The sequence below is a fragment of the Vespa mandarinia genome, chromosome 13 (assembly GCF_050613455.1).
Source record: "Vespa mandarinia isolate Hongniang chromosome 13, ASM5061345v1, whole genome shotgun sequence".
Taxonomy (NCBI): Eukaryota; Metazoa; Arthropoda; class Insecta; order Hymenoptera; family Vespidae; genus Vespa; species Vespa mandarinia.
In genome coordinates, this window is record NC_140822.1 from 4,877,062 (window position 1) to 4,904,799 (window position 27,738).

General features: G+C 27.0%; 1 protein-coding gene and 1 pseudogene across 1 annotated transcript; both read left to right on the forward strand.

The window, feature by feature from the left end:
• Positions 1 to 616: 616 nt before the first annotated feature.
• Positions 617 to 27,504, forward strand: FASN1 (Fatty acid synthase 1). The gene is made up of 10 exons (XM_035882134.2): positions 617 to 988; positions 17,837 to 18,047; positions 18,142 to 18,495; positions 19,291 to 22,451; positions 22,535 to 22,988; positions 23,219 to 23,582; positions 23,660 to 25,146; positions 25,252 to 26,180; positions 26,271 to 26,507; positions 26,593 to 27,504. The coding sequence occupies exons 2-10, from the start codon at positions 17,939 to 17,941 to the stop codon at positions 26,692 to 26,694; spliced, it is 7,197 nt and encodes a 2,398-aa protein (XP_035738027.2). The 5' UTR covers positions 617 to 988; positions 17,837 to 17,938; the 3' UTR covers positions 26,695 to 27,504.
• Positions 10,869 to 11,270, forward strand: LOC146872617 (histone-lysine N-methyltransferase SETMAR pseudogene; annotated as a pseudogene).
• Positions 27,505 to 27,738: the final 234 nt, after the last annotated feature.

The following is a 27,738-nucleotide window of genomic DNA, read 5'->3' on the forward strand; positions in this document are numbered from 1 at the left end:
ATTAGAAAATAGATAAGAGATTAAAAAATAAATTATACGATGATCGAATGATCTATTGAAAGTATTATCGTTGATATTTAAACATACTATAAATACGTACTTTTGAATGATAAAAAATAACATTTTCTTTTTCTTTTCTTTTTTAGAACACACATATCGATCGAGTAATATCAAAGATTATATTTATTTCAAAACAAAGAATATTAAATTATATCTATTTCAATATAAAGAATATAATAAGACATAAGTTCTCCTTTTGGACGTAATATATAAGAATTTGGTTAAAAATATTGATATTTATATCAAATCAACGATTGATTGATTGATTAATTAATTAATTATTTAATTAATTAAATATCTCGAATTTGTAGAAAAGAAAAATTGTATAGAATAGAAATTGATGATGTTAGAAAGAAAAAAGCAATAAAGTACAACGTAAGGATTCGAAGTAACAACAGTTAGTCCTGCCGACTTGGTGAGAAGAACGACGTCAATGCGCCGTAGTGGCATCGAAATACGTAATACGCATGCGCGAGTAAAAGATATGCTCCGATTGGTCGGCGCCACATGGTCTGATGTCAGACCACGGGCCTAATTCAATAATAACAAGATGCTCCCGAGCCGGACGCCAGCCAGTCTTCTGCGACAAGCCGGTGGTAAAGTTTGTAGTTTAGCGCCATTAAAGAGGAAGTGTTCTGCGTCGAGTTTTGTGTACCATCCTCGTCCTCGTCGTCGCCGTCGCCGTCGCTATTGCTGTCGCTGTCGCCGTCGCCGTCGTCTTCGAGGCCATCTCATGTGTGCTATTAAACTAGAATCTCAATAGAAAAATAAACATATAAAAGACTTGCTGTTGTTCTTCGAACGACAAGAAAAAAAAATTAGCGAAAAAGAGTATATATACAAATATATACAGAGAGAGAAAGAGAGGGAGAGAGAGAGAGAGAAAGAGAGAAACAACGGAGAGGATATTACGTTTCACTCGTATCGGGTGAGTCTTTCTAGTATCCGATTCCAATTCTTTTCTTTAATTATAACATTACATATCTCATAAAATAATATCGTTTAGGTAAGTATATTTCTAAAAATTGTCGATTTTCGATAGAGAGTTTCTGCATGGATTAGAAGACGCTTAAAGATATAACAGTACAAATTCGCGCTTTATGAAGAGACGCCTAACTAAAGAAAGGAAGAACGATCGATCGTTTCTGTATTTTCCAGTATATGAATATATATATAAAAGCGTTTATATTATATATATATATATATATATATATATATCTATTGTCATTATTACGTAGATAAGAGATAGATTTGCATTTCTCTGTCTACCCAAATAATGTGAACCGTTTTTATCTAATATACGTTAAAATTTTTAATCCTTTTGACCTTTCAATAAGGTATGTATATAAATACAAAATTTGCTAAATTCATATTCGCCATTGCCCTCATTGTCCTTGAGTTTTTATAAATATGGACCTACGACTCTAACCTATTGTGCGTATGATGTATATATATATATATATATATAGTATGTATATAATTCGATGTCATTGTTTTCCTTTTATATCATATATTAAATTATATATGACATTGTACATATATATAGAAGTTATTCAAGAAATGTTATTATAGTGATATCAAAGAAAGAAATAAAAACGCACTACTTTTCGTTTTCGCGGAGGGATATGACAAAGTGTCGAGTTTCTCGATCGATACTATACTTGAGTGAACTAACTTTATTTTTCTAGCATATACATATATATACATACATATATATATTCATGTATACCTATCATATTAAAAAATATTTTTCATTATGGATTTTAATATAAAAAGGGCTTTTTATCAGAGAAGAAGAGTAACGAAATGCGAGAAAGAGAGAGAGAGAGAGAGAGAGATGGATGGATAGTTAGAGACAATTTATCTATCAAGGAAATTTGTCGATGTGAAAATATCGGCAAATATATATGTACATAATTATAATAACCTATAAAACTATTAAATTAGCTATAAACTGATTTACAGGGAAAATATATATATATATATATATATATATAGAGAGAGAGAGAGAGAAAGAAAGAGAGGACAATAGAGAAACGGTATACGAGCAACGTATCAATAATAGTAATAAGATGAAACACGCGTCGAGAACGTAAATTACAAATTATAGTAATAGTCGATTATACTTTTGTTTTTCCGTTTATAATTACATGCTCTTTCAGAAATTTCTATTCGCCATATTTATACAAAGTATGTATGTATACACAATGCATAGGCGATGGTGTGTGTGTTTAGTTTCGTACTCGATAAACTTCAAATTTGTTTCATTTTATTATTTAAAGATGTTCTCTTTCTTTCTCTCTCCTTTTTTCTTTTCTTCTTTCTCTTTCTTTCTCTCTCTCTCTCTCTCTCTCTCTCTCTATATATATATATATATATATATATATATATATATATAAAAGAGAAAGGGATAATATTATAGGTCTGACTCAAACGATATATGCTATTAACCGTATTATAAACTAGTGATATTTTCAAGTATTATGGTTCATGGCAGTGATAATCTCAGCGTCATGTCGGACGCGCAATTTTCTCTTTCAGAAATTAGAAGCCATTTTTACTTTTATTTTTATTTTTTATTTGTTTTTATTTTTTTATTTGTTTGTATTTATTTATTTATTTATTCTATTTCTATTTTTTGTATCTTGATTTGCATAGTAATTATTAGTTAAGAGTTTATACTTAGTTTAACGATAATTTTTATAGTCTTCATTATAACATTTGTCATTTTCAACAAATGTTCGAATGATTGAAAAGATCGATTTTTTTTATTGTTTTAAGAGAAATGATATATCTATTAAAGAAAAAAAAATATGTAGTTTATGAGGCCAAGAATGTTCGTTAATTGATATGATTTATTATGGTATTATATACAGAACATTTTCTTCATATATATATATATATATAATCAATTTTCTTTATATATATATATATATATATATATATATATATATATATATATAAAGAAAATTAATTATTAGTCGTATTGATATAAATTAGATTTATATTCGGGATATTAATATATCGATTATTTTGAATGACAGTATAATATTCGATTACAAAATATGAACAATTAGAGAATATGTATTTATCGATCGAGGAAAAAGAACTGAATTTGAGTCAATGGAAATGATCAAATTGTGTTATTTGAGATATTAGAAGATATATTTTGTTTAATATCCTGTTTTTAACATTTTAATATTATATAGTACTAATATTTTTCAAGAATAAATGTATATACTTACTTTTTTTCGTTATTATAGAAAAATAAATGTTATAAATTATTTAAGCTCTAATGTCAAAATATCAATACTAATAAGATATAGACCATTATTTCAGATCATTTACATAAGTACTAGCTCAGTTTGTATAATATATGAGAAAAAGATTACGTTACACATATATTAGGTGGACCGGAAAGTAATGTCGCTTTCTTAAATTAAATTAAAAATAATAAATTTTTAACAAGTTTTTATTTTTAATCATAATCAAATATCGACATGCGCAGAAACGACATTACTTTCCGGTTCCCCTAATATATATTATAAAACAATAAAAAAATGCGATCTTTAACATGATTTTTTTCGGAATACATTAAATTATTTTAAAAGAATAATAAAATAAAAAGTCGTTGATATTTCTTTGGAGTGAAATTCGAACCTTTTGCATTTAATATATCAATATAACAATAATTATGCGTAGTCTTTTTTCTTTATTCTTTTTTTTTTTTTATATTTCGAAATTACTCGTTTATACAATATCATTTCGCGTATCATTTTCGTATCAAAATAAATATTTTTCATAATTTTTTTCGTTTACAATTTAAATAAAGAATATTATTTTTTTTTTTCTTTTATCGTAAAATTATCAAATCTTTTTAATACAATGTCATTAATTATTACAAAATGTTCATTTTTGAATGCTGCCATAATAGAGAAAAAAACAAATTCTTTTTCCCTTTCCCCACATGAAAAATCTTATTTATTTGATACTTTTTTATCAATCGATAAAAATATCTATATATTTCTTAATTGGAATTAAACTGAGATATTAAACGATATTGTCTTAAATAATAATGATAATAATAATATTGAATGAGTAATAATTCAGCGAATCATTTTCTTCCTTGATTACGCACACGATGAGATTAGGTCATTTGAAATATGATAAGAGATAAGAGACAATAGAAGAAGTAAAACAATACGATATAAAAGCTATTCGTAGTATACGAAATTATTCGTCTTATACTTTTTCGATTAGTTGATAATATATTCTATATATATGATATATTATAATATCAGAATCCGTTTTTACGAATGGATAGGAGACAAAAAAAAAAAAAGAAAGAAAAACGATGAATAAAAGTTCATACAAAAAAGTGTCTCAGGATTGACCTTATCTCAAAGTTATATTTATTTTTGTGTTTCTGTTACTTTTCATAGAAGATGATAAAAAAAAGATACTTTCGGTTTGTATATAAATTTGGAATCAGTCATATCAGAAAAATTTCTCAATCTTTCAAAAATTCTAGATATAATAAACTGTATCTCGTAAACGTTCACTTAATCTTTGAAATGTTTTCTTATCTAGTAGATGTCTATTAGGAAAACGATTCACGTATAAACGTCTATATATTAGACGGCTGAATTACATTCATCAAGGACTTACATTAATTGTATGTTGCCATGAGTCCTACATGTATGATACATCCTATATATACACACACATACAATATATATATATATGCTAGTATATTTCTTCTATGTGAACATACAGAGAAATTTTGAATTTTATGTTATTAATGTTTATCAATTTAGTCATGCGCATTGGAATTTTATTTGTTGAATATAAAATTTGATTTTTTATTTTTATTTTTTTCTTATTTATATAATAAGAATATCATCACAAATTAAGTAATTTATACCTTTGGATGGACATAATTTCATTGAACAATAAGAGTTTTCGATAAATTACAAATATATACATACATTAAGGTTTTCATATCAATAATAGATTTTTATGTATAATATGTATATATTATATAGATCATAATATAAATTAACTAGATATTTTAGTTTAGTCCAATAAGTTTTACCGTTCTTCTTTTCTTTCTTAAATGTAGCATTCAAATTAAAAAAAGAAAAAAGAAACTTTTGTGTGTGTGTGTGTGTATATATATATGTGTGTATGTAACATATAGTGTAACATATAGTGTCATCGACTACAATTATATATGAATATCGATAAAATTGCACATATAGCATTTTTCGAACAATACTATTTTCTTTTTCCTAGATTTTTGATGACGTTTTGATGTAATTGAGTTGCAATTTTTCCAATGTCAGCGATCGAATTTTATTTTGAAGCTTTTTAATGTCTACGGATTTGTTGGTCATTAACATGTTAAATGAAATATTATATATAATAGATAAATTGAGGTGTATAATCATGTTTAATGAATTTATTTCATTGGGGGTCTTCATACCATTGTAGTAACGATGATTACATTGAAAAATTTATAAATATTGACATTTATTCTAAATTATATGTTTTTACTAATCATGGCGTTGGTGATCAGCAATGACATCCATGGCGTTCAATATATTAACTTGATTTTGAACATAGAAATAAAATAAACAAAAAAATATATTTTATCTATGAGATTAGAAATTAAAATTTATTCAAATGATTCATTATTTATGCCGTATGATTTTCTTTTACGTATAATAAAAAATCAGATATATATATATATATATATATATATATATATATGTATAAACGTATTTAAATGAGTTTAAGTTAATTTTAATAATGACGGTACCACATATATATATTAGTATTATATTATATAAGAAAGTTCTCTTAACCTGTATTATAACCGTATTGTGCAAGAAAATAATTATAATTTAAATATATAATCGACTCTGCTATATGTTACAACACAAATTTTTTTTGACATTTTTTTAAACATTTTTTTTAACTCATTGCAAACCTTTTTATATATCATCGGAGTAAAAAATTTTATTTTTATATTGATGAAATTACAAATCTATATTTATATGTAGATATTCACGATTGCAAAAAAGTAACTAACATAACTTTGCATTAGGTTTAAAAAATATTAATCAATGCAAGAAACATTGAAAAAACTTCTTTTCAAGAAAAAAAGAAAATGTTTTATTTGAAAGTCAATGAGATAAGAAGTTAAAATTCATTCAAATGATTTACGTATGTTTTCATACGATTTCTTTAACACTTGTCTGTATAATTAACACCAGCAATATGCATATACGTATATTTTATTTATAGTACATATACCATCATATTCTAACAACTTTTAAATAAATATATAGTATATATACCATCATATTCTAACAAGTTTTTAAATGAGTCAATAATGATGATTCCATGTATCGAATGTTTTTAATATTACGTCTATGTCGTAAGATTGTGGTTGATCTTTGATTTCAACTTTAATAATTCATTTAAAGATTTTCATCTTTTTTTTTCTTTCTTTATTTTTTTTGTAATCTTATGCAAGAACATATACAATCAACGATATTCTAAAGTTTCCGATAAATTTCAAAAGAAATAAAAATCATTTCTTCTTCTTCTTCTTTTTTTTTTTTTTTTTTTTTTTTTTTTTTTTTTTTTTTTTTTTTTTCCACAATGATGGGCATATATATATAAAAAAAAATAGATCATTCTCAATATTGACAATAATAATATATAATATTAGGGTATATATGTATATTAAAATATATATAATATTATTAATTATATTTAATTAATTTTACTTTCCACTATATTAATTAATATAATTATATATTATTATTATATTATATTAATTAATAAATATTTATATAAAATATTAAAATTTATACATGCGAGCCGCGCGTGTATTTATGTATGTATGTATGTATATATATATATATATATATATATATATATACATACATATATACATAATAATCATTGAAAAAATGAATATATATATATATATTCATTATTTATTTATATATATATATATTCATTTTTATTTATTATTATATATTTATTTTTATTTATTATTATATATATATTCATTTTTTATTTATATATATATATTCATTTTTATTTATTATTATATTTTCATTTATATCATTCATTTATATCATTTATTTCATTTATATCATATATCATTTTTATTTATTATTATATATTTATTTTTATTTATTATATATATATATAGATATTCATTTTTTCAATGATTAATACTTTTACAAAATTAATAGAAAATATCTAATTCAATTATTTTTTTGTAACCTTGAATTTTCTTTTTTGGCTCTATTATATATACATACACGTATATGTATTTATATTTGTATGTGTGTAAAATCCCTATAAATTAATTTTTATTTCTTTTACACCTTTTTTTTTCTTAATAATAAAAAAAAAAAAAAAAAAAAAAAAAAAAAAAAAAAAAAAAAGTTGCAGAAGGAAAAAGAATTGTTCATGTTTGCACGTATATATATCTATCATTTGGAAGATGGGAGAAAAAGCCATTTGGCAAAGTAATATGTTATAAATAATCTGTAAATGAGAAAGGAAAGAAAGAAAAAGAAGAGTAGAAAAAGAAAAGAGAAGCTTTGGTGGTTTTGAAAATAATATTCGTTGCATATATTCGTTCATATATCGTTAATATAATTAAATACGTGCATTATCTTTATTTGACTTTCAGGTATCATATCTCATAAAGTAACAATATTGAATACTTTTATCCATTTAATTATTTCTTTGAATTCAAAAAGCAAACTGAAAATATTCACAGGAGCAAAATTAATGATATTCGAAAGCGAAAAAAGATATTATAATTGGAAAATAATTAAGAAATAAGGCACGCATCTAAACCGAGGTTTCTCGTTACGGTTGTTCATTAACGTATGTATATTATATAAAGCCGAGAATCTTGTTGTCGATTGCCAATATGTTATGATTGCATATGTGGTTGACTTTAGCAATGGTTTTAGATTGGACTAGTATCTTCTTCGTCGTAAAGTTAGGTGTAATTTTTTTTTGTCCGATTGTTGCAAAATTAAAAAAGAATTTGATAAATGATTTCTCTCTTTTTTTCTTTTTTTTTTTTTTTTTCTTTTTTTTAAAGTAAAAAATGAAAGCAATAAAGAGTAGATTAAGTGAGATGTTTAAAATGAGAAGTGAAATAAACTTTTAAGAGGATAATTTGATCAAATAAAAGAGATTATGAAATATTAAGAGGAAAGAAGACAAACAATAGATAATGACATAAATATCTGAAAAAAAGGAAAGATGATTACCTTATTAAACATAATATTTTTTTTTTTTTTTTTTTTTTTTTTTACATAATATTAGTATATTTGTTCGGCAGGTAATATGTAAAAGTCGATAAACTTATTAGATTAGTAGAAGGAAATGAGAAGTGCTACCATCTAATGAGGAAGAGAAGTTAATATTAATCTTTTGTAATTTAATTTGCTTCATAGAAAAGAAAATTATATAAGTGAAATTTATGTTATAATTTATATAGATAGAAAATTATGTTATAATATATATAGATATGCATATATATTGTACTAGTGTATAGTATAATATAGTTATACTAGTATACTTATAATATATAATTATATTATTATAACTTATAAGTTTCTATTTATAATATACAGTCTAGTTTCTATAATATTAATTTCTAGTAAATTTATAACGTATAGTTATACTATATAGAATAACTTATAAATATACTTAGCAAATTACCATTTGAATATGGATAGATAATTAATTTTGTAATGTTAAAATGAAATAAAATATATATATGAATATATGACTTAAAAATTACAAAGCGTTAAGAATAAAACAAAAGTTTTATAAGGTTTACTTAATGAATATGAGAACTGTACAATTTTGTTTGAAGTTATAAGACTAGAAAGGATTAATCGAATTGACAGATAAATACTAAAACTAAATGTTTCAGAATAATCAATTTCTTTCTTTTATTCAAAATCTCAAGCAACAAGTTAGATTTTGAATCTAGTTATCTTGTTTCTGGCATAGGAGTCTAGTGAGACTCAAATTAAAGATTAGATCTATTCTGAAAGTTCTACTAGTTCTATTCCTTTCCAGGTTTTTATTTTGATTAAAGATCTAAATTTTTCAAATATTTCTTTATGCTATTTTTCATTTTTCAAGGCTTTTAAGACAGAAATGTCTTCAATTTCCTCCATCGTAGTTACACATGCTTGATTTTCTTTACAACAATAACTTTAAAACAATATAATTTGTGAATTTGGCAGGCATCTTCAGAATACGACAATTACACAGATTTAAAGTATTATGCTGAATTTGGTTTGATTTGATAGTTGGATGAAGTTATCAGAATCGTAATGATCTAAATTGTTAGATCATCATTTGAATCTTCAGAGACAGCTTTTGGATTCAGAATTTTTAGACACTTCTTTTGAATTTTTATTTCGATTTCCTATCAGAAAAACTTTAGTTCCAGTGATTCTTTTTTCGACATTAATTTTTTCATAAAAATTATATTTAACATTAACAATATCATTTTAAATACTCTTATTAGATTCTTATTTGCACCATTAATATTATCCCAAGTAATAAAAGAATGTTGAAATTTGGATGGTAACATTTCTAACATTCTGTTCATAATTCACTTTTTTTTGATCTCTTTATCGTCAACAGCTAAATACTCAATATATTGTTGAATTGTCATGCAATTTTCAATAACTGACTTGCTAATGTCATACTTAAATTTAAAGAACTGTCTTCGTTAGTCTGATCACAATTGTGAGATCAAACAACAACAAAGCAATTCTGGCCCCATAACTCATTATAAGGTTTACTTAATAAGTATCAGAACTATATAAATAATCACTTCTATTTACAATGGATATATATATTTTTATTTAAAAAATTGATTATTTTAAAGCGTCTGTAATATAAGTACTATGTTTTAACTAAATTAATATTAGGTTGTTGGTGCGTATGAAATGTCGGATTTTCTTTAAATGTGAACATTTGTTTCCCTGTTTTTGTTATGCTTTTGTTTTTGACATAACCTGGTTTATATTCGTACTGTCTATTGCCAGAGTCACATTTTAGCAAAGAAGATTTTTTCAAAAGTGTTCCCTTTTGTTATTTGCTTTGAATTTTGTACCGATATGAATTCAACCGATATTCGTGTAATTTTCTTATATGAGTATTAACTTGGTAATAATGCTGCAAAAGCTGTACGCAATATAAATCAGGCGTTTGGGGAGAATACTGTGAACGATCGAAAAGTGCAGCGTTGGTTTGAAAAATTTCGGTCTGGTGATTTTTCCCTGCAAAATGAACCGCGTGGAAGACCCGAAATGTCTGTAAAAAATGATGCTCTGAAAGCATTGGTGGAAACGAATCCAACTGTTTTTTCAAGGTAACTTGCTGCCAGAATGGAAGTTGACCATACAACAATATTGCGACATCTTTCTGAAATTGGCATGGTGAAAAAAATGGATAAATGGATAGCGCATGAACTAACCGAGCGAAATAAGCTGGATCGCTTGAATGTATACTCATCATTGCTAACCCGATTTAATTGAGATCCATTTTTCGATCGGATCATTACTTATGATGAAAAATGGGTTCTTTACGACAATAGGAAAAGGTGTGCTCGGTGGCTTGATAGGGATGAGGCTTGTGCTCATACTCCACGGTCATCACTTCATCTACGGAAAATTTTAATTACAATTTGGTGGAATGTGACTGGAGTAATACACTACTCATTCCTTCGAACTGGAATGACAATTACAGCCGAAAAGTATTGCCAGTACATTGAAGAAATGCATGAAAAATTGAAAATTATACATCCATCACTTGTTAATCGGCATGGCCCAATACTTCTCCACGACAACGCTCGGCCGCATACGTCGTACAAAACAATTGCAAAATTAAATGAATTAAAATATGAAATTTTACAGCACCCACCTTATTCACCGGATCTTTCGCCAACGAACTTTCATTTATTTAAATATTTAGAACTGTTTTTACGGGCTAAACAGTACGAAAATGAAGACAGTCTGAAAAATGCCATATCAGAGTTCATTGATTCTAAAGATCAGAATTTCTTTAAGACAGGCATCTATGCATTAAAATCTCGTTGGGAAAAGTGTATTGAAGTAAATGGAGCATATTTTGATTAAATAAACAGTTTTTGAAAAAAGATATGCAGTTTAATATATTCACTTAAGAATCCGACATTTCATTCGCACCAAACTAATAGCACGTATATTATGTACTAAATATGTAATCTAAATGTAGCATGTGGTGAATTAATTGATATCGTTCTTACATGAGACTAACGTGTCTAGTTTTATTTTGTAATTGAGTATGAACTACATTGGGAGAAGAAAAAAAGTAATAATAATATAATCTAGAACTAGATTTTAAGATTGCTTTCTATAAAACAGTTGTTCAATGCATAATCAATTTAATGATATAAAATAATTATATCTCAAGAAGAGGTACAGTTAAATAAAAAAAAGAATTTAAAAAAAAAGCTTTTATATATATATGTATATAATATTATAGAATAATATTACACAATGTGTGTGTATTATACGTGCGCGCACATATGTAAACGTAGATATTTATTGAATATAGAGATATGAAGGTCAATAAAAGACAAGATCGTATGACGGAATTAGAAATAGAAGTTACAATTAAGAATACAATAAAATAGAGAAAAAGTGAAGAAGTGAAGAAGCAGAATGAGAATAAAAAGTATAATTAAATGTAAAGTTAAGAGATATAAATGGAATAGGAATTAGAAAGAGGGGATAATGAAATAAAAAGAAAGAAAATTAAATGATAAGAGCGAGGAATTTAGGAAAATGATAGGACAATTAATAGAATAAAAAAAAAATTAGTAAAGATATGACAATGGAAATAAAAAGACAACTGGAGTAGAAAATTTGTCATATAAAAGAATGAAAAGTGAAAGTTAATCTATAACCTATTAGAACTATCTATTTCAACTTCTTTGCGCTTTATAAGCGAAAAATGATTCTTTTCTATATCAATAATAAATAGCATTTACTATATTAACATTATATCAAGGTAAGGGGGTAGCAATGTTAATCGGTATTGTAAAGTAATATTTACATTACTTTTTAATATTTTTGTAATTATCATTATTGTTAAAATTTATATCAAACTTTATTCAAATCAATCTTTTGTAATGTATAATGAATACAAATGAATACGTATACGAGCTTATTTTCTCTTGTGTTCGCAGTTTTCGTCATTATTCGAAATTATATTTCAAAAAAAAAAAAAAAAAAAAAAAAAAAAAAAAAAAAAAGAAACGAGATCTCATTTTAAAGATAATACTTTAAATCAAGAATTAAATTTATCGAATTTTTGAAAAAGGTTTTTTTTTTTTTTTTTTTTTTTTTTTTATAAGAATAGTTCATGTTATCACTTAAAAAAAATCTTTATTTTTAAAATGAGATTTTGTTAATCAAAATCAATCGTGGATTACGTCTGCATTTCAGTGTTGGTACGTAAAAACATTTGTCATAAAAATTAAGTTTCGTATTTTGGTATTCTTAAAATATGTAATGAAAAAGAAGTTCCTTACATATTCTTACTATTGATTTTCATATATATGCTTGAACGATGTGTTTGTAAAGTAAACGGATTGCCTGCTTGTTTACTTATGAAAATTGATACTCAAATTTTGTTAATCGGTTTAAAGCGAAATAAAAGATCGTAATGTTCACACAAAAAATATATCACACGATAAATTAAATTAATACATTTAATTAATACAATTAATACATTTACAAAATTAAATTAAATTAATCCATTTTAATGTTGAGCAGATGATTTTATGATAAAAATAAGTGAAAATATGTTCAACCTATGCTAATGTCATTTTCAGTTTCTAAGATGTTAGATTTTAGAAAATTTTGTAGTTTACCTTTATATATCGGAGACATAGAAATTTTATAAGCAACGTTTAGTGCAATGACAAGCGTTTAGATTCGTAATTCGAGTAAAACCAAGGATATGATATTTTTATACTATATTGCATATTATAAGACTTTCAATACTATCAGGTCAGTCCAAAAGTTCGTGCGCATTAGTAGCATGTATATTTCGCCAAAATGCGTACGAACTGCTACTAATGAGCACGAACTTTTGGACTGATCTAATATAATTATATAAAAAGACTATAAATAATAATAAGGAATAATATAAATAATAATAAATTAGATAAAAAGACTACAAAGACTACAAACTTAATATACTTAACTCGTTAAATGTATAGACGTATATTTTTGCTTGTATATTAATAAAAGTTCTATATATATAAAAAAATGAAAATCGTAATTCGGAATAGAGGTTAGATTATTTCATCAGGGTTTTTCTTTTCTTTTTATTTCTTGTTCTTCTTTTTCTTTTTCTTTTTTTTTTTAATTCATATAAAGGAATATAATCAACTATATATTTTTTTGCAATTACATTTAAATTCTAATTAAAATTCAAATTACAAAAAACTAATCGCTTATTAGTTTGAAACTCACTTTTATACTTACTATTATTTATCGTACGGTTCTATATATATATATATATATATATATATATATATATATATATATGTATTGATTTATTTATTTACTTATATTTATTATATTCACACATAGGTAATAAATCGATTTTTATTACGAAATCGGATACTGAAAATATTAAAAAAAGTAAATAGTATATATCTATGATAGTTCTAATATATAACCAATTATACATTTACAAAATAAAAAAAAAGAATCTTTTTAATTTTTAGAAATCTTTGGAATATAACAGTAAAACTAGTAGAATCGGTAAAGGTCGGTGTTATTACGTTTGAATTGTTTTATTCCAACGATTTACATTACAGTATAGAGCTAATCAGATTAGCTTATGATATAAATTATTTTTTATTTGATGGCCGACAAAATTTTGTCATTTAATGATAATAAATAACGGAAATTAGGAAAATTTATTGTGAATATAAAAAGTGAGGATTTTATCAAGGATTTTTGATAGTTAAGTTTAAAATATTCAAAAAGTGGAGTTATATATATATATATATATATATAAATTATATTTTTTATTCCTTATGTATTTATATCCGTTCGAGAAAGTTTATCGTAATATCATAATTTTCGTAAAAGCGTAATGTATACATGGAATATACAGTATGTATGTATTGTAAAAACTAAAAGGGCAAATTAACATAATAAATAATCTTGACAATAATCATGATGAAAACAATTTTTTATTAATTAATGAATTGCACATGACATTTTAACAGAATTTCCAGTGAAAAATGCATGTATCGTGATTAATATTTTTCCATAGAGAAATATTCATACATTTGACTTATGACTCTTGCTCGTCGAGATTTACAGTATATTTTTTTCAATATCATCTTTCATAACATTATAATCAGCAAAAATGAATATCTCTTTTACGTGCGGAATATTACATGAATCTTTAATAACTGTTTGAAAGCAATAAGAAAAGAAAGAAAAAAATGTAAAAAAATTGAGAATCGAATGTTATGAAACTTAATCTACGATTATGAGCAAGACGATCTCAAGAACTCTTGAGAGTCATACATTTAAAAAAATGTTATTCAGTTATTTGAAAAATACATTAACTGATCATTATCCTTTCTTTTGATCAAGGAATCGAATTTTTTCATATTTATTTCTAAAATTAATAGAGATAAAAATAAGACAAAAAAAAACAGGACAATATCTTTCGATCCTTATAGAATGAATTAATAATTATCTATTTTTTTCTTTTTGTTTATCGAATTTTCGTTTACATTCATTTTTGTAAGTCGTACAATAATATGTGTGTATGTATGTATACCAAATTATTATCGTAAATGGAATTTTTTTAATTTAATGTCAAGTGAAAAATAAGAAAACATGTGTGTATGTGTGTGAATGTGTGTGTATATAATTATACACTATTATCTTTATATTATGCATTATTGAGGAAAAATTTTCGAGGACGTTTTCGGATCACGTGATTTATGGAAATATGTTACCAACATGTAGGCGTAAATTAGAGTTCATATGGTCAAACAGTTCACGACATATTCGTAATGTACGTGACATTTATACGTTATGATTAACGGATACTATTTTATGACGAAAGTCCTTTAAAAATGTACAATAAATTGTTACTTAAAATTACGAAATTGTAATAGAAATTTTTTAAAATTCATTCGTTATCATCTTAGTAATTATATAGATAACAATATTATCATACGTATATATGTCGTAAGTTGTATCGAATAATGATATGAACGTTTACCATTAAGAACGCAATACCAAACAAAAAAAAGAAATGATTATTTTATTTATACGTTTTTTCCCTTTTTTTTCTCTCGATATAATTTCTATCGTAATGTTATAATTAATTATTATTACTTATTAATGCTACGCCTCCTCCTCCTCCTTTTCCTCCTACTGCTACTAGTACCACTACACTATTACTATAATAATAATAATAATATTAATAATAATATAATCTAATTGATTAAAGGATATTTTTTCCTCCGAAATGTAAGATAAGATTGATCATGTTATACATAATTTATGAGTTTTAAGTTAAATATTTGCTGACAGTAATCGATAAGAATGCGAAGAATCGATAAGAGTGCAGTGCTTTGAATTTTTTTGAAGTTTAAGCATAGAATTTTTTCAATCAAAATATATGCAAAAAGGGAAAGAATGAAAAAAGTTAGTATTAATTATAAATGATGCCTTGTTCGATGTCAAAAATTAACTCTTATCTGTAATAATGTAAGATAAAAAATACACGCATACACACGCATATATAAGAGAAAATTTTATAAATAAGACATTAAAAATTTGACAAATTTATTTTTTACGTTTTACTTAATAAAAATCTAATTTAAAAACAAAAGTCGATATTCTCTTAGATAATGTAGATAGGATTCGTAAATACTTATTGCAAGCTGAAAAAAATTCAAACTTAAAAAAAAATCGTTTGTTCTCTTAACGTGGATGTTTAATTTTTCTTATTTTTATTTTTAACATTATATTGAAGATAATATCGATTAAAATTATTTAACTTGTTGATTTAATGTAACAACAATTTTTTATTATCTATAAAAGTTTATATTCGAAGAAAAAAGAAGAAGAAATAAAAGAAAATAGAAGAAAAAAAAAAGAAAGTTTTTTTTTTTTAATAATATATTTTTTGTTTTAATCTTGTATTGTTTAAGATAATATTATTGAAGTTTTATATAGAATATAATATACAGAAATGTAATAATACTTTTTAAATTTCTATATTATTAATTATTGACTTGTTGACCGTCATAGAATTTACTGTTCCCCTAAACGATATTGGAATTTCTTTTTATGTGAAAAATACACAAAGCAATTTGATAACAGTTTTTGTATTTTTACATTTTTATCAATTACATAAAACATTAAATAGATATGTTAACAATTGATAACGTTGAAAATATTGTTGATAGGAAAAATTGTTTATATAATTATGGAAATATATAATATTTTTTTCCTTATGTATATACGTATATTCGTACCTATAAAGTGAAATAAAAATTCTTAGATAATTTAAAATATCAGTTACTTTTTTAGAAACTTTTTAAATTAATAGTTTGGTCTACAGTTTTATCAAGTAATGTTTATGATTTCATAATCTGAAAAAAGATAAAAATATATATGTATATGATAATTCTATGCTGATAAGACAAGTTTCTTATAATTTCGACGGCCGTGAACTTGATTGAATCAGTTAACACGTGCAGCAATGATAATTTAATATTTATTAATTTTATATTAAACTCTATTTGTCATGTCATGAATTATACATTTATCAGTTATTAATTATTAATTAAAAAATGTTTAAATATTTGGTAGCAAAAAAATTGATTCGTATTTGCTTTTAAAACATTTTTCTTTTTTTATTATATTTATCATTATTCTGATACATTAAATATATAAATTTTGTATAAATTATAAATGTATAAATTATTATGATCATCTATTTATTATAGCTTTTCCTTATAACAATAATGTAATAATAATGGTTCATTAACGTTATGATAAAATAAAAGTTAAAAGAAAAATTTTTATTTATTCTTTTTTAATATATTTTTATAAAACGATAATAATATCATACGTACATTTACACGCAAGATCGATACGATAAAATGCGCACATGTAAATAGTGTAGATAATACATACTCATAATTGAAAGAATAAATATTTCAACCTTTTCCAACAAAATTAGCTTGTTTACGAAAAAATTATCATAATTTTTCATTAATTTATACGTAACAAGCAAAAACCATTTTTTAATTAAAAAAATATTAGACAATGATGGTTCTTAGCTCATCTCTGTTCAATGAATATATATATTGCTTTTATTAAAAGATAATTATGTTTAAATATACATAATAAAATATAAATAAAAATAAATTACTACTATTATACTATTATAAATACGCACATGCTCAAAACACACATATTGATAGATTTTAGAGGTTAAGATATAGAATGTAAGATACAGAGAGCAAGATATTTTTTTTTTTTTTTTTTTTTTTATTTTTATAAAAGCGATAAACTACTACTACTTTTATTGCTACTACTACTATTTTAAATGAAATTAAATTTATCTAATCATCTAATCATGATTTTTTTTTAATTTTCAGCCTATTGTCCACTAGGCTACCACGTTCAATAAATTATCCAGACACTTCAAGAAACCTAGAAGTGTGTATAATTAAACAAAAAGAACAAAATAAACTGCAAAGATGCCTGCTCGATTCGAAGGTGTTAACAGTCCTATCGTACGGGAGCCAGTCGTTTCAAATGGAGTTCCCCGTAATGTAAATGAGGATATTGTCATAAGTGGTTTCTCAGGTAAATCCAAATTATTTGTATGAGTATATTTTTAATTTTTGTTATACTGATATCTTTCTTATTGTATTTATAACTAATTTAAATAATTTTTTAGGTCGTCTACCAGAGTCATCTAATATAGAAGAATTTAAAACACAATTATTCGATGGAATTGATTTAATCACAGACGATGAACGTCGTTGGACCTCTGGTATATATGGTTTACCAACTAGAACTGGGAAAATTAAAGATCTTACATCCTTTGATGCCACTTTCTTTGGCGTACATGCTAAACAAGCTCACGTAATGGATCCACAACTTCGAATGCTTTTGGAAATAACTTATGAAGCTATTATCGATGCTGGCATCAATCCTGTTTCATTAAAAGGCACAAGAACTGGTGTATTTATTGGTGTTTCTTCTTCGGAATCTGATGAATATTGGACAAAAGATCCAGAAACCGTCAATGGTGTGTACACACATCTAATTCATGTTGTTGAAGTATGAATAGTGTCTATAGAAATCTTCTATTTATTGATATTTCTATCTTATATACATTTAATTCCTATATACAATTAGTAATAAAATTATTAAACATATTAGAAATATACAGAATGACTTAAAACGAATTATCCTACTATCTGATATTTGTTTTAAAGATGGACAAAAAATATTAGTTAAAACTTTATAGTTCATTCAAATTCAAACTATTTTTACCATAAATGTTTTCTTTCTATCTTCTATAGAAGATATTCGGATTAATTGCTTGCCTTGAGTCACTTTGTATGCAATTATTTCTATTTTAAGTATCTCCGAAAGTATGAGAATTAAAAAACAAATCTCTTCAACTAAACTTGAATGATACAAAAATAACTGTCTTTTCTTTCTTTTTTTTTTTTTTAATGTTAAACGGTGATTATAAAATTATGAAGATCATTTTCATATTTTTATATGTGATAGCAATTTTCGAGACAAGGCCTAAGTTCAAGATTATTCAAAATCATACGTTGTGAAGAAAAAAATATATATATATCTTTTTCTTCACAACATATGATAACGTGTATGTGTATGTGTATGTGTGTGTGCGTGTGCGTGTGCGTGTGCGCGTGTGTGTGTGTAGATTGTAACTCTTGTATCTCCAAAGCAATTATTTTTTAATAAGAAATATTATTATCACTGTGTCATGCTTACAATCTATTAGAAATCATTAGATTACTTTGGATAATATTATATAATAATATATCATATATATATACTTAAACAGGATATGGTTTGACTGGATGTTGCCGGGCAATGTTCCCCAATAGAATTTCTTACACTTTCGATTTCCAAGGACCCAGTTACGCAGTAGACACAGCTTGTTCATCTTCATTATATGCAATGCATCAGGCGATATCTTCAATAAAATCTGGAGAATGTGATTCAGCTATAGTCGGTGGTTGTAATCTACTTTTGAAGCCAACAAGTTCACTACAGTTCCATAGATTAAACATGTTATCTTTGGATGGTATGTGTAAAGCTTTCGATGCTAATGGAAATGGTTATGTAAGAGCAGAAGCAGCTGTGGCAATATTGTTACAAAAATCGAAGGATGCTCGTAGAGTCTATGCCACTATTGTTAATTCTAAAACAAATGTGGATGGTAAGAAGATTCAAGGAATTACTTTTCCTAACGGGGATATGCAGAATAAATTGATGCGTGAGGTGTACTTAGAAAGTGGTGTTAATCCAGCTGATGTAGTTTACGTTGAAGCTCACGGAACTGGTACGAAAGTAGGAGATCCACAAGAAATCAATTCGATTGTAGATATATTTTGTAAGAACAGGAAAGGACCTTTGCTTGTTGGATCGGTTAAATCAAATATGGGTCACTCTGAACCAGCCAGTGGATTATGTTCAATTGTAAAAGTTCTTATTGCAATGGAAAGTGGTATTATTCCACCCAATTTACATTTTAATAATCCTAATCCTGACATACCTGCGTTGTTGGATGGAAGGATACAGGTCGTTGACAAACCAACACCATGGAAAGGTGGCTTAGCAGCAGTGAATTCATTTGGTTTTGGTGGAGCAAATGCACACATTATTTTACGTAGTAATCCAAAGCCAAAACTATCACCAGTATTGGAAACTAAATTACCGAAACTTGTAAATGTATCTGGCCGTACCGAAGAAGCTGTTAACTTTTTATTAGATACAATCAAAGAACACGAACAGGACGATGAATTTATTTCAATAATACATGATATACATGCTAATAATATATCTGGACATTCTGTAAGTGGATTTCAAGTATTAGGAAACTCTAATATTCGTGAAGTAGACCAACATAATAGCTCATCTGAACGACCTATATGGTTTATATTTTCTGGCATGGGTTCCCAATGGGCAGGTATGGGAAAAGAACTATTATGCATCGAAACTTTCCAACGTAGTTTGCAACGTTGCGCTGAAGTATTGAAACCAGAAGGAATTGATCTGTTAGATCTCATTCTACATGGAACAAATGAAACATTTAAGAATGTATTGAATTCTTTTGTATCAATCGCTGCTATTCAGGTTGCTTTTGTTGATTTATTAACGTTATTGGATATACATCCAGATGGTATCATTGGACATTCTGTTGGAGAGTTAGGCTGTGCATATGCCGATGGTACTTTTACACCTGAACAAACAGTCTTAGCAGCATATTGGAGAGGCAAATGTATATTAGAATCTAACTTACCACTTGGAGCTATGGCTGCAATTGGTCTTGGCTGGGAGGAATCATTAAAACTTTGCCCACCTGATGTATCACCGGTTTGTCACAATGCTGCCGATTCCATAACAATCTCAGGCCCAGCAGATTCTATTCTTAAATTCGTAAATGAATTGAAGAGCCAAAATATCTTCAGTAAACTTGTTGACAGTTCTGGTATTGCTTTCCATAGCAAATACATAGCATCAGTTGGACCAAAATTACGTACAGTACTTGAGAAAATTATTCCAAATCCAAAACAACGTTCTGCCAGATGGATCTCGAGTTCTATACCAGAGAATGCTTGGGGTGGTCCACTCGCGCAGCTTAGCTCAGCTGCATATCATGTGAACAATCTTTTATCGCCTGTATTATTCCAAGAAGGATTAGTTTATGTACCAGAAAATGCAATTGTTATAGAAATTGCACCTCATTGCTTGCTCCAAGCAATTTTACGCAGATCTTTACCTCCAACTGTAACAAGCATTGCCCTTCATAAAAGAGATCATAAGGATAATTTAGGCTTCTTTTTAAGCAACATAGGAAAATTATATGCCGCAGGCGCTGAACCCAAAATTTCCAAATTGTATCCACCTATAAACTACCCTGTTGGTCGTGGCACACCAATGTTAAATTCCCTTGTTAAATGGGATCACTCGACCTCATGGAGTGTAGCTAATTTTTCAAAGAATGTAAATCGTTCTGGAGAAAGTATCGTCGAAATTGATTTATCCAAAGAAACAGATGCTTATCTTAGTGGGCATATGATTGATGGAAGAATTTTGTTCCCTGCAACTGGTTATTTAACGATCGTATGGAAAACATTCGCAAAACTGAACAATACTGATTATCAACAGATGCCAGTGATTTTTGAAAATGTACGCTTCCAACGTGGTACGATCATTCAGAAACAAGGCACAGTGAGGTTCCTGATAAACATTTTTGATGGTAGCGGTGAATTTGAGATTTGTGAAGGAGAATCAGTTGTAGTTACTGGTAAAATTCATCTGCCAGATGACATTAAAAAAGAACAACTGAACCTACCAATTCCTGACACTCAAGATACACCTGCCTTTATGGAATTAAATACAAAAGACGTTTACAAGGATCTCAGGTTACGTGGTTACGATTACAGTGGCATTTTCCAAGGTATTAAGTTATCAGACAATCGAGGAGTCAAAGGACAACTTTCTTGGAATAACAATTGGATTTCATTTATGGATACGATGCTTCAATTATCTATAATTGGGAAGGATGTAAAAGATTTATATATTCCAACACGTATACAATATGTTTCTATTGATCCTACCGTTCATCTGAAATTGGTGAACGAACTACCAGAAGAAGGAGGAAGTCTTCCAGTTTATAACTATAAAAATATTTCTTGCATTAAGTCAGGTGGTGTTGAAATTAGAGGTTTGAAAGCAACACTAACATCAAGGAGACATCAAACTCAAGCAGCACTCAAACATGAACGATACACTTTCATACCGTATGAAAATTATCAAATTCTTTCTGAAGATCCTGACAAAGTTAAGTTACATGTTTTAAATGTTTTATTGGGTATTGTAAACGAAAATGTACTAAGTATGAAGTTGAAAATAGCTGAAGTAGTTGGAGAAAGACCGGCGGAAGCGTTATTGTCATCATTGGTGTTACAAATTTTGTACGACGAACCTGGAATATTTGTGTGTATAATAATGATAGTCTTGTTAAAATCTTGTATAAAAATAAAGAAAATTGTATAAATCAATCTTTTTTCCTATTATAGGTTGACTTACAACTGATAACCACTTCGCCAGATAATTATGCTACATTTTTGGATCAATCTAATGTAAAGATTGTAGCTAAAGATATAAACAATTCACCTGCTGGACAGGATTTACATCTTGTATTAGCAGCCGATGTACTTAGTAATAAATCTCTGACCGTCCTAGGAAACTTATCTAACTCATTGAAAAATGGAGGTTTCATTATTTTGGAAGAGACTGGAAATTTTGATGTAAAACTATTGAAAGGTACTGGATTAATGGTCGTTAGTACACAAGTTAATACTGGAAAGACTTATGTGCTTTTGAAGAAACTCGAAGAGAAAGGTCAACCAATAATTATACAAATTACCGAAAAAAACTTCTCATGGCTCGAAGGAGTTAAAGCTGCATTGAATAAATCTGAAACAGAAGGCCAAGAAGTTCTTTTAGTTAGTCAAGGAGAAGAGTTACTTGGTAAATTTATTTTTTATTTAATTATATATGAGATTATACAGGATGATTGACAAAACTTGTTTTTCATAAAAACTAATCATTTTATTAAAAAAAAATTGAATTTTTGCAATTTCTTCATTTATAAAAATGAATTACGTATTATTTTATTTATGATATCCTGTATCTTCTATGATTATTGTTAATGAATCAGGATTGATAAATAATGATACAAATGTTGTTTCATTTTATAGGTTTAATCGGTTTCATGAATTGTCTTCGTTTTGAGAGTGGTGGAAACAACACTCGTTACGTTTTCATTCAAGACAAAAATGCACCGAAATTTTCTTTAACTTCACGATCTTACGCTGAACAATTGAATAAGCAGTTAGTGGCCAATGTATTGAAAGGAGGTCATTGGGGAAGTTATCGTCATTTACCTTTGGAGCAACAGAAAGATGCATCGTCTCTACAAGTTGAACATGCGTATATTAATAGTTTAATTACAGGTGATTTGACAAGTTTAAGATGGATCGAAAGCTCTTTGAGTTATTATCAACCTGAAAAATATCCAAACAATGAAATGTGTAGTGTTTATTATGCTCCATTAAACTTTAGGTGAGTTCCCGATTGAGATTTTTCATTTATTTATTCATTCTGTTTAATAACTTAATATACCTTTACATATTTAATAGAGATATTATGTTGGCCACTGGAAAGTTACAAACAGATGCATTACCAGGTAATATCGTTTCTCAAGACTGTATCTTAGGTCTTGAATTTTCTGGTAGAGATACCAAAGGACGAAGAGTCATGGGAATGGTAGCGTCCCGAGGATTAGCAACAACTGTTTTAGCAGATCCTGGGTTTATGTGGGAAGTACCCGATAAGTGGACTTTAGAAGAAGCAGCAACTATTCCTGTTGTCTATGCAACTAGTTATTATGCACTTTTTGTACGTGGTAGATTACAACCAGGTGAAACTGTTTTGATTCATGCTGGTAGTGGAGGAGTTGGTCAAGCAAGTATTGCGATAGCTTTACATGCTGGATGTAAAGTATTCACTACAGTAGGATCTCAAGAGAAAAGAAACTTTTTAAAGAAGACGTTCCCACAATTGACCAACAGAAATATTGGTAACTCAAGAGATACTAGTTTTGAGCAGCTGATTCTAACTGAAACTAATGGACGTGGAGTTGACGTTATTCTGAACTCATTGGCAGAAGAAAAATTACAGGCTAGTGTGAGATGTCTTGCAAGGGATGGTCGATTCCTTGAAATTGGCAAATTTGATTTAGCAAATAATAGTCTTCTAGGAATGTCTATTTTCTTAAAAAATACTTCGTTCCATGGTATACTTTTGGATGCATTATTTGAAACTGATAATTCAGAGAAAAAAGAGATAGTAAGATTGGTTAGCGAAGGAATTAAGAATGGAGCTGTGAAGCCACTCCAATCAACTGTCTTTTTGGAACAACAAATTGAACAAGCATTTAGATTCATGGCTACCGGTAAACACATTGGCAAAGTAATGTTAAAGATTCGTGAGGAAGAAACACAAAAGGTTGTACAACCATTATCAAAAACTGTAGCAGCTATTCCACGAACATATATGAATCCAGACAAATCATATATACTTGTTGGAGGTCTTGGTGGATTTGGATTAGAACTTACAAGTTGGATGATAAATCGAGGCGCCAAGCATGTCGTTCTGACGTCAAGATCAGGTATACGTACTGGATATCAAGCATTATGCGTTCGACGTTGGCGTGAATGCGGTGCAAATATTGTCATTTCTACAACTGACGTTACTACGTCAGCTGGTGCAGAGAAATTAATAAAAGAAAGTAACAAGATAGCTCCTGTTGGTGGCATATTTAATTTGGCTGCTGTCTTAAACGACGCTCTCATTGAAAATCTTAACGAAAACAATTTCAAAAATGTTACATTACCTAAAATCGATGGCACCAAGAATTTAGATCTAGCCTCGAGGAAACATTGTCCTTCTTTGGATTACTTCGTTGTCTTTTCATCGATATCCTGTGGAAGAGGTAATTTAGGACAAACTAATTATGGTCTTGCTAATTCAGCAATGGAGAGAATAGTAGAACAGAGGCAATCTAATGGTTTACCTGGTTTGGCTATTCAATGGGGTGCCATTGGTGATGTTGGTTTAATTTTAGGTATGATCATATCTCTTATGAAAGTCTAAATATACTTTTAACATATACAATAATGCTTATACAAATATTAACATGATATTATTTTTTTCTTTTCTTTTTTTACAGAAAATATTGGAGATAATGATACAGAAATTGGTGGTACAGTTCCACAACGTATAAGTAATTGTCTCTCAACATTGGACGTATTTCTTCAACAATTACATCCTGTTCTATCGTCAATAGTTTTAGCAGAGAAACATAAATCGACAGATAAAACAAATCAAGTGACTCTCATTCAAGCTGTTGGAAATATTCTAGGAATCAAAGATCTAAAATCAATTAATCCAAATAACACTTTGTCTGATTTAGGAATGGATTCGTTGATGGGTACAGAAATAAAACAAACTCTTGAGAAAAATTACGATTTAGTTCTGTCAGCTCAAGAGATTCGTGGCTTGACGTTGAGCAAATTGTTGGAATTGTCATCTGATAATGCAGATACGAATGATGCTGCTCCAACTGTAAATAATATCTCAGAAAATATAACAGACGAATTACTCTTCCAATATTATGAAACAGAAATTGTACCTAAGATCTCTCTTGTAGAATTAGAGACAAAGAATTCAAAGGGTACACCATTGTTCCTGATTCATGCTATAGAAGGAATTATATCTCCTCTGAAAACTTTAGCTGCTCAATTAGAACGACCTGTTTGGGGACTTCAATGTACCCAAGATGCTCCACTTAATTCCATATCGGAATTAGCTGAATTCTATATAAAGATCATGAAACAGGTACAGAAAAAAGGTCCCTTCCATATAACAGGTTATTCTTTTGGTGCCTGTATAGCTTTTGAAATGGGCTTACAATTAGAAAAAGCTGGAGAAAATGTTGTGTTAACTCTTCTTGATGGTTCACCAGTTTTTATCACTTCACATACTCAAAAAATTGGGAAACAAGGTATTCAGATGAATGAAGATGAATTATCTGATGGTCGTCGAAAAGCTTTAGCATTTTTCTTGAAACAATTTAGAAAGGATATTAATTATCTTCAGGTAATATAATAAACTTAAAATTTTTAATATTAATATATATTATAATGATACCATTTATATTTTTATTTATATCAAATATAATATTTACAGGCATATAGTATCTTAAAAGACACACAAACAGAGAAACAGATGCTAGATAAAATGTTAGAAGTAATTGGTAGTACACCATTTAAACCAGAGGAATTAAAAATCGCTGGAATATTATTTTACAAAAAATTAAGAGCTGCTAATCTTTATCAACCTAATGACAAATTTAAGGGTGAAATTACATTACTCAAAGCCAAAGACAATTTTGTAGCATTGAGTTACGATTATGACCTTTCAGAGGTAATGATTTTTATGTAAAATCTATTCTTATTATATTTTTTACTTTTTATATATAATTTCAACACACTTATCTTCTTTTTTACAGATTTGTAGGCAAAAAGTTAAAGTCGAAGAACTACCAGGTAATCATAGAGATATCTTAGCTGGCGATGGCGTCAAGAAAATAGCAAACATTTTGCGAGTATAAAATTATTTAAAAAAGAAAAAAAAATCAATACCAAATGTAATACTTTATTTTATTGCAAATCTACGAAGTCGTCAAAGAAGATTTAAATTTTACAAAGTATCGTGATATACTATTTCGCTAAGAGATAACAGTAATGAAAGAAAGAAAGAAAGAAAGAGAGAAACAAAGGTATATATGTATCTATAGAATTTAGTAATAATAACGACTCGTATGCAAAGTTTTAAAAGTTCCTTTTGTACAAACATAATCTTCGTTGTAACTGTTTATATCTCTTATTAAAATATGAACTTTCGCTTTGGTGATTTGGATCACGGTAATCTTTTAAAGAAATGTGTTACATAAATTATAAAAGAATGTGCCAAGCACAAAGCTTTAGTTTATATACATAAGCTATAATTAATATAACTTAAATTAATTGTGTATAGAGAAAGAAAAGAGAAAAAGGGCTACTTTAAATAAGTAGTTAATAAGCACGAAAATAATTTTAGAAAGATGAAGAAAGGTAGAGGTGCTTAGTATATTTTTCAGAAAGGTCTCAAGTACTATAAAATCTTTTCAGTGGTTATTGGTGGACAAGGTAACCATTGTTAAGTTTTTATAGATATTATCATTATATTTATTCTGTTATTATATAATTATAATTATAATAATAATAATAATAATAATTTGTTGCGTCATTTCTCTCTATTTGTTTTTCAATATCAGTATGAAAGGCACATATACAGAACACAGGTGTCTTAATTAAGTTGTTATAAAAAGTGTATAACCAGGTATTCACACGTGGTTTTAAGTGGAAAAAAAAAAAAGAAATATATGTGTATATATATATATACACAAAAAAAGACAAGAATATAAAAATAAACAAATGCTTGTTGAAGAGCGTTACAATAAATGGTATTTGTAAAATATGTACTAAAAAATATATTTTTTTTTAATGTCTCTTCATTTACGTCAATATTTTTATTGTACTATATTTTCTTTTTTTAAGAAATAAGATCTTTTTCTTTTCAATTTTTTTTTTTTTTTTTTTTTTTTTTTTTTTTT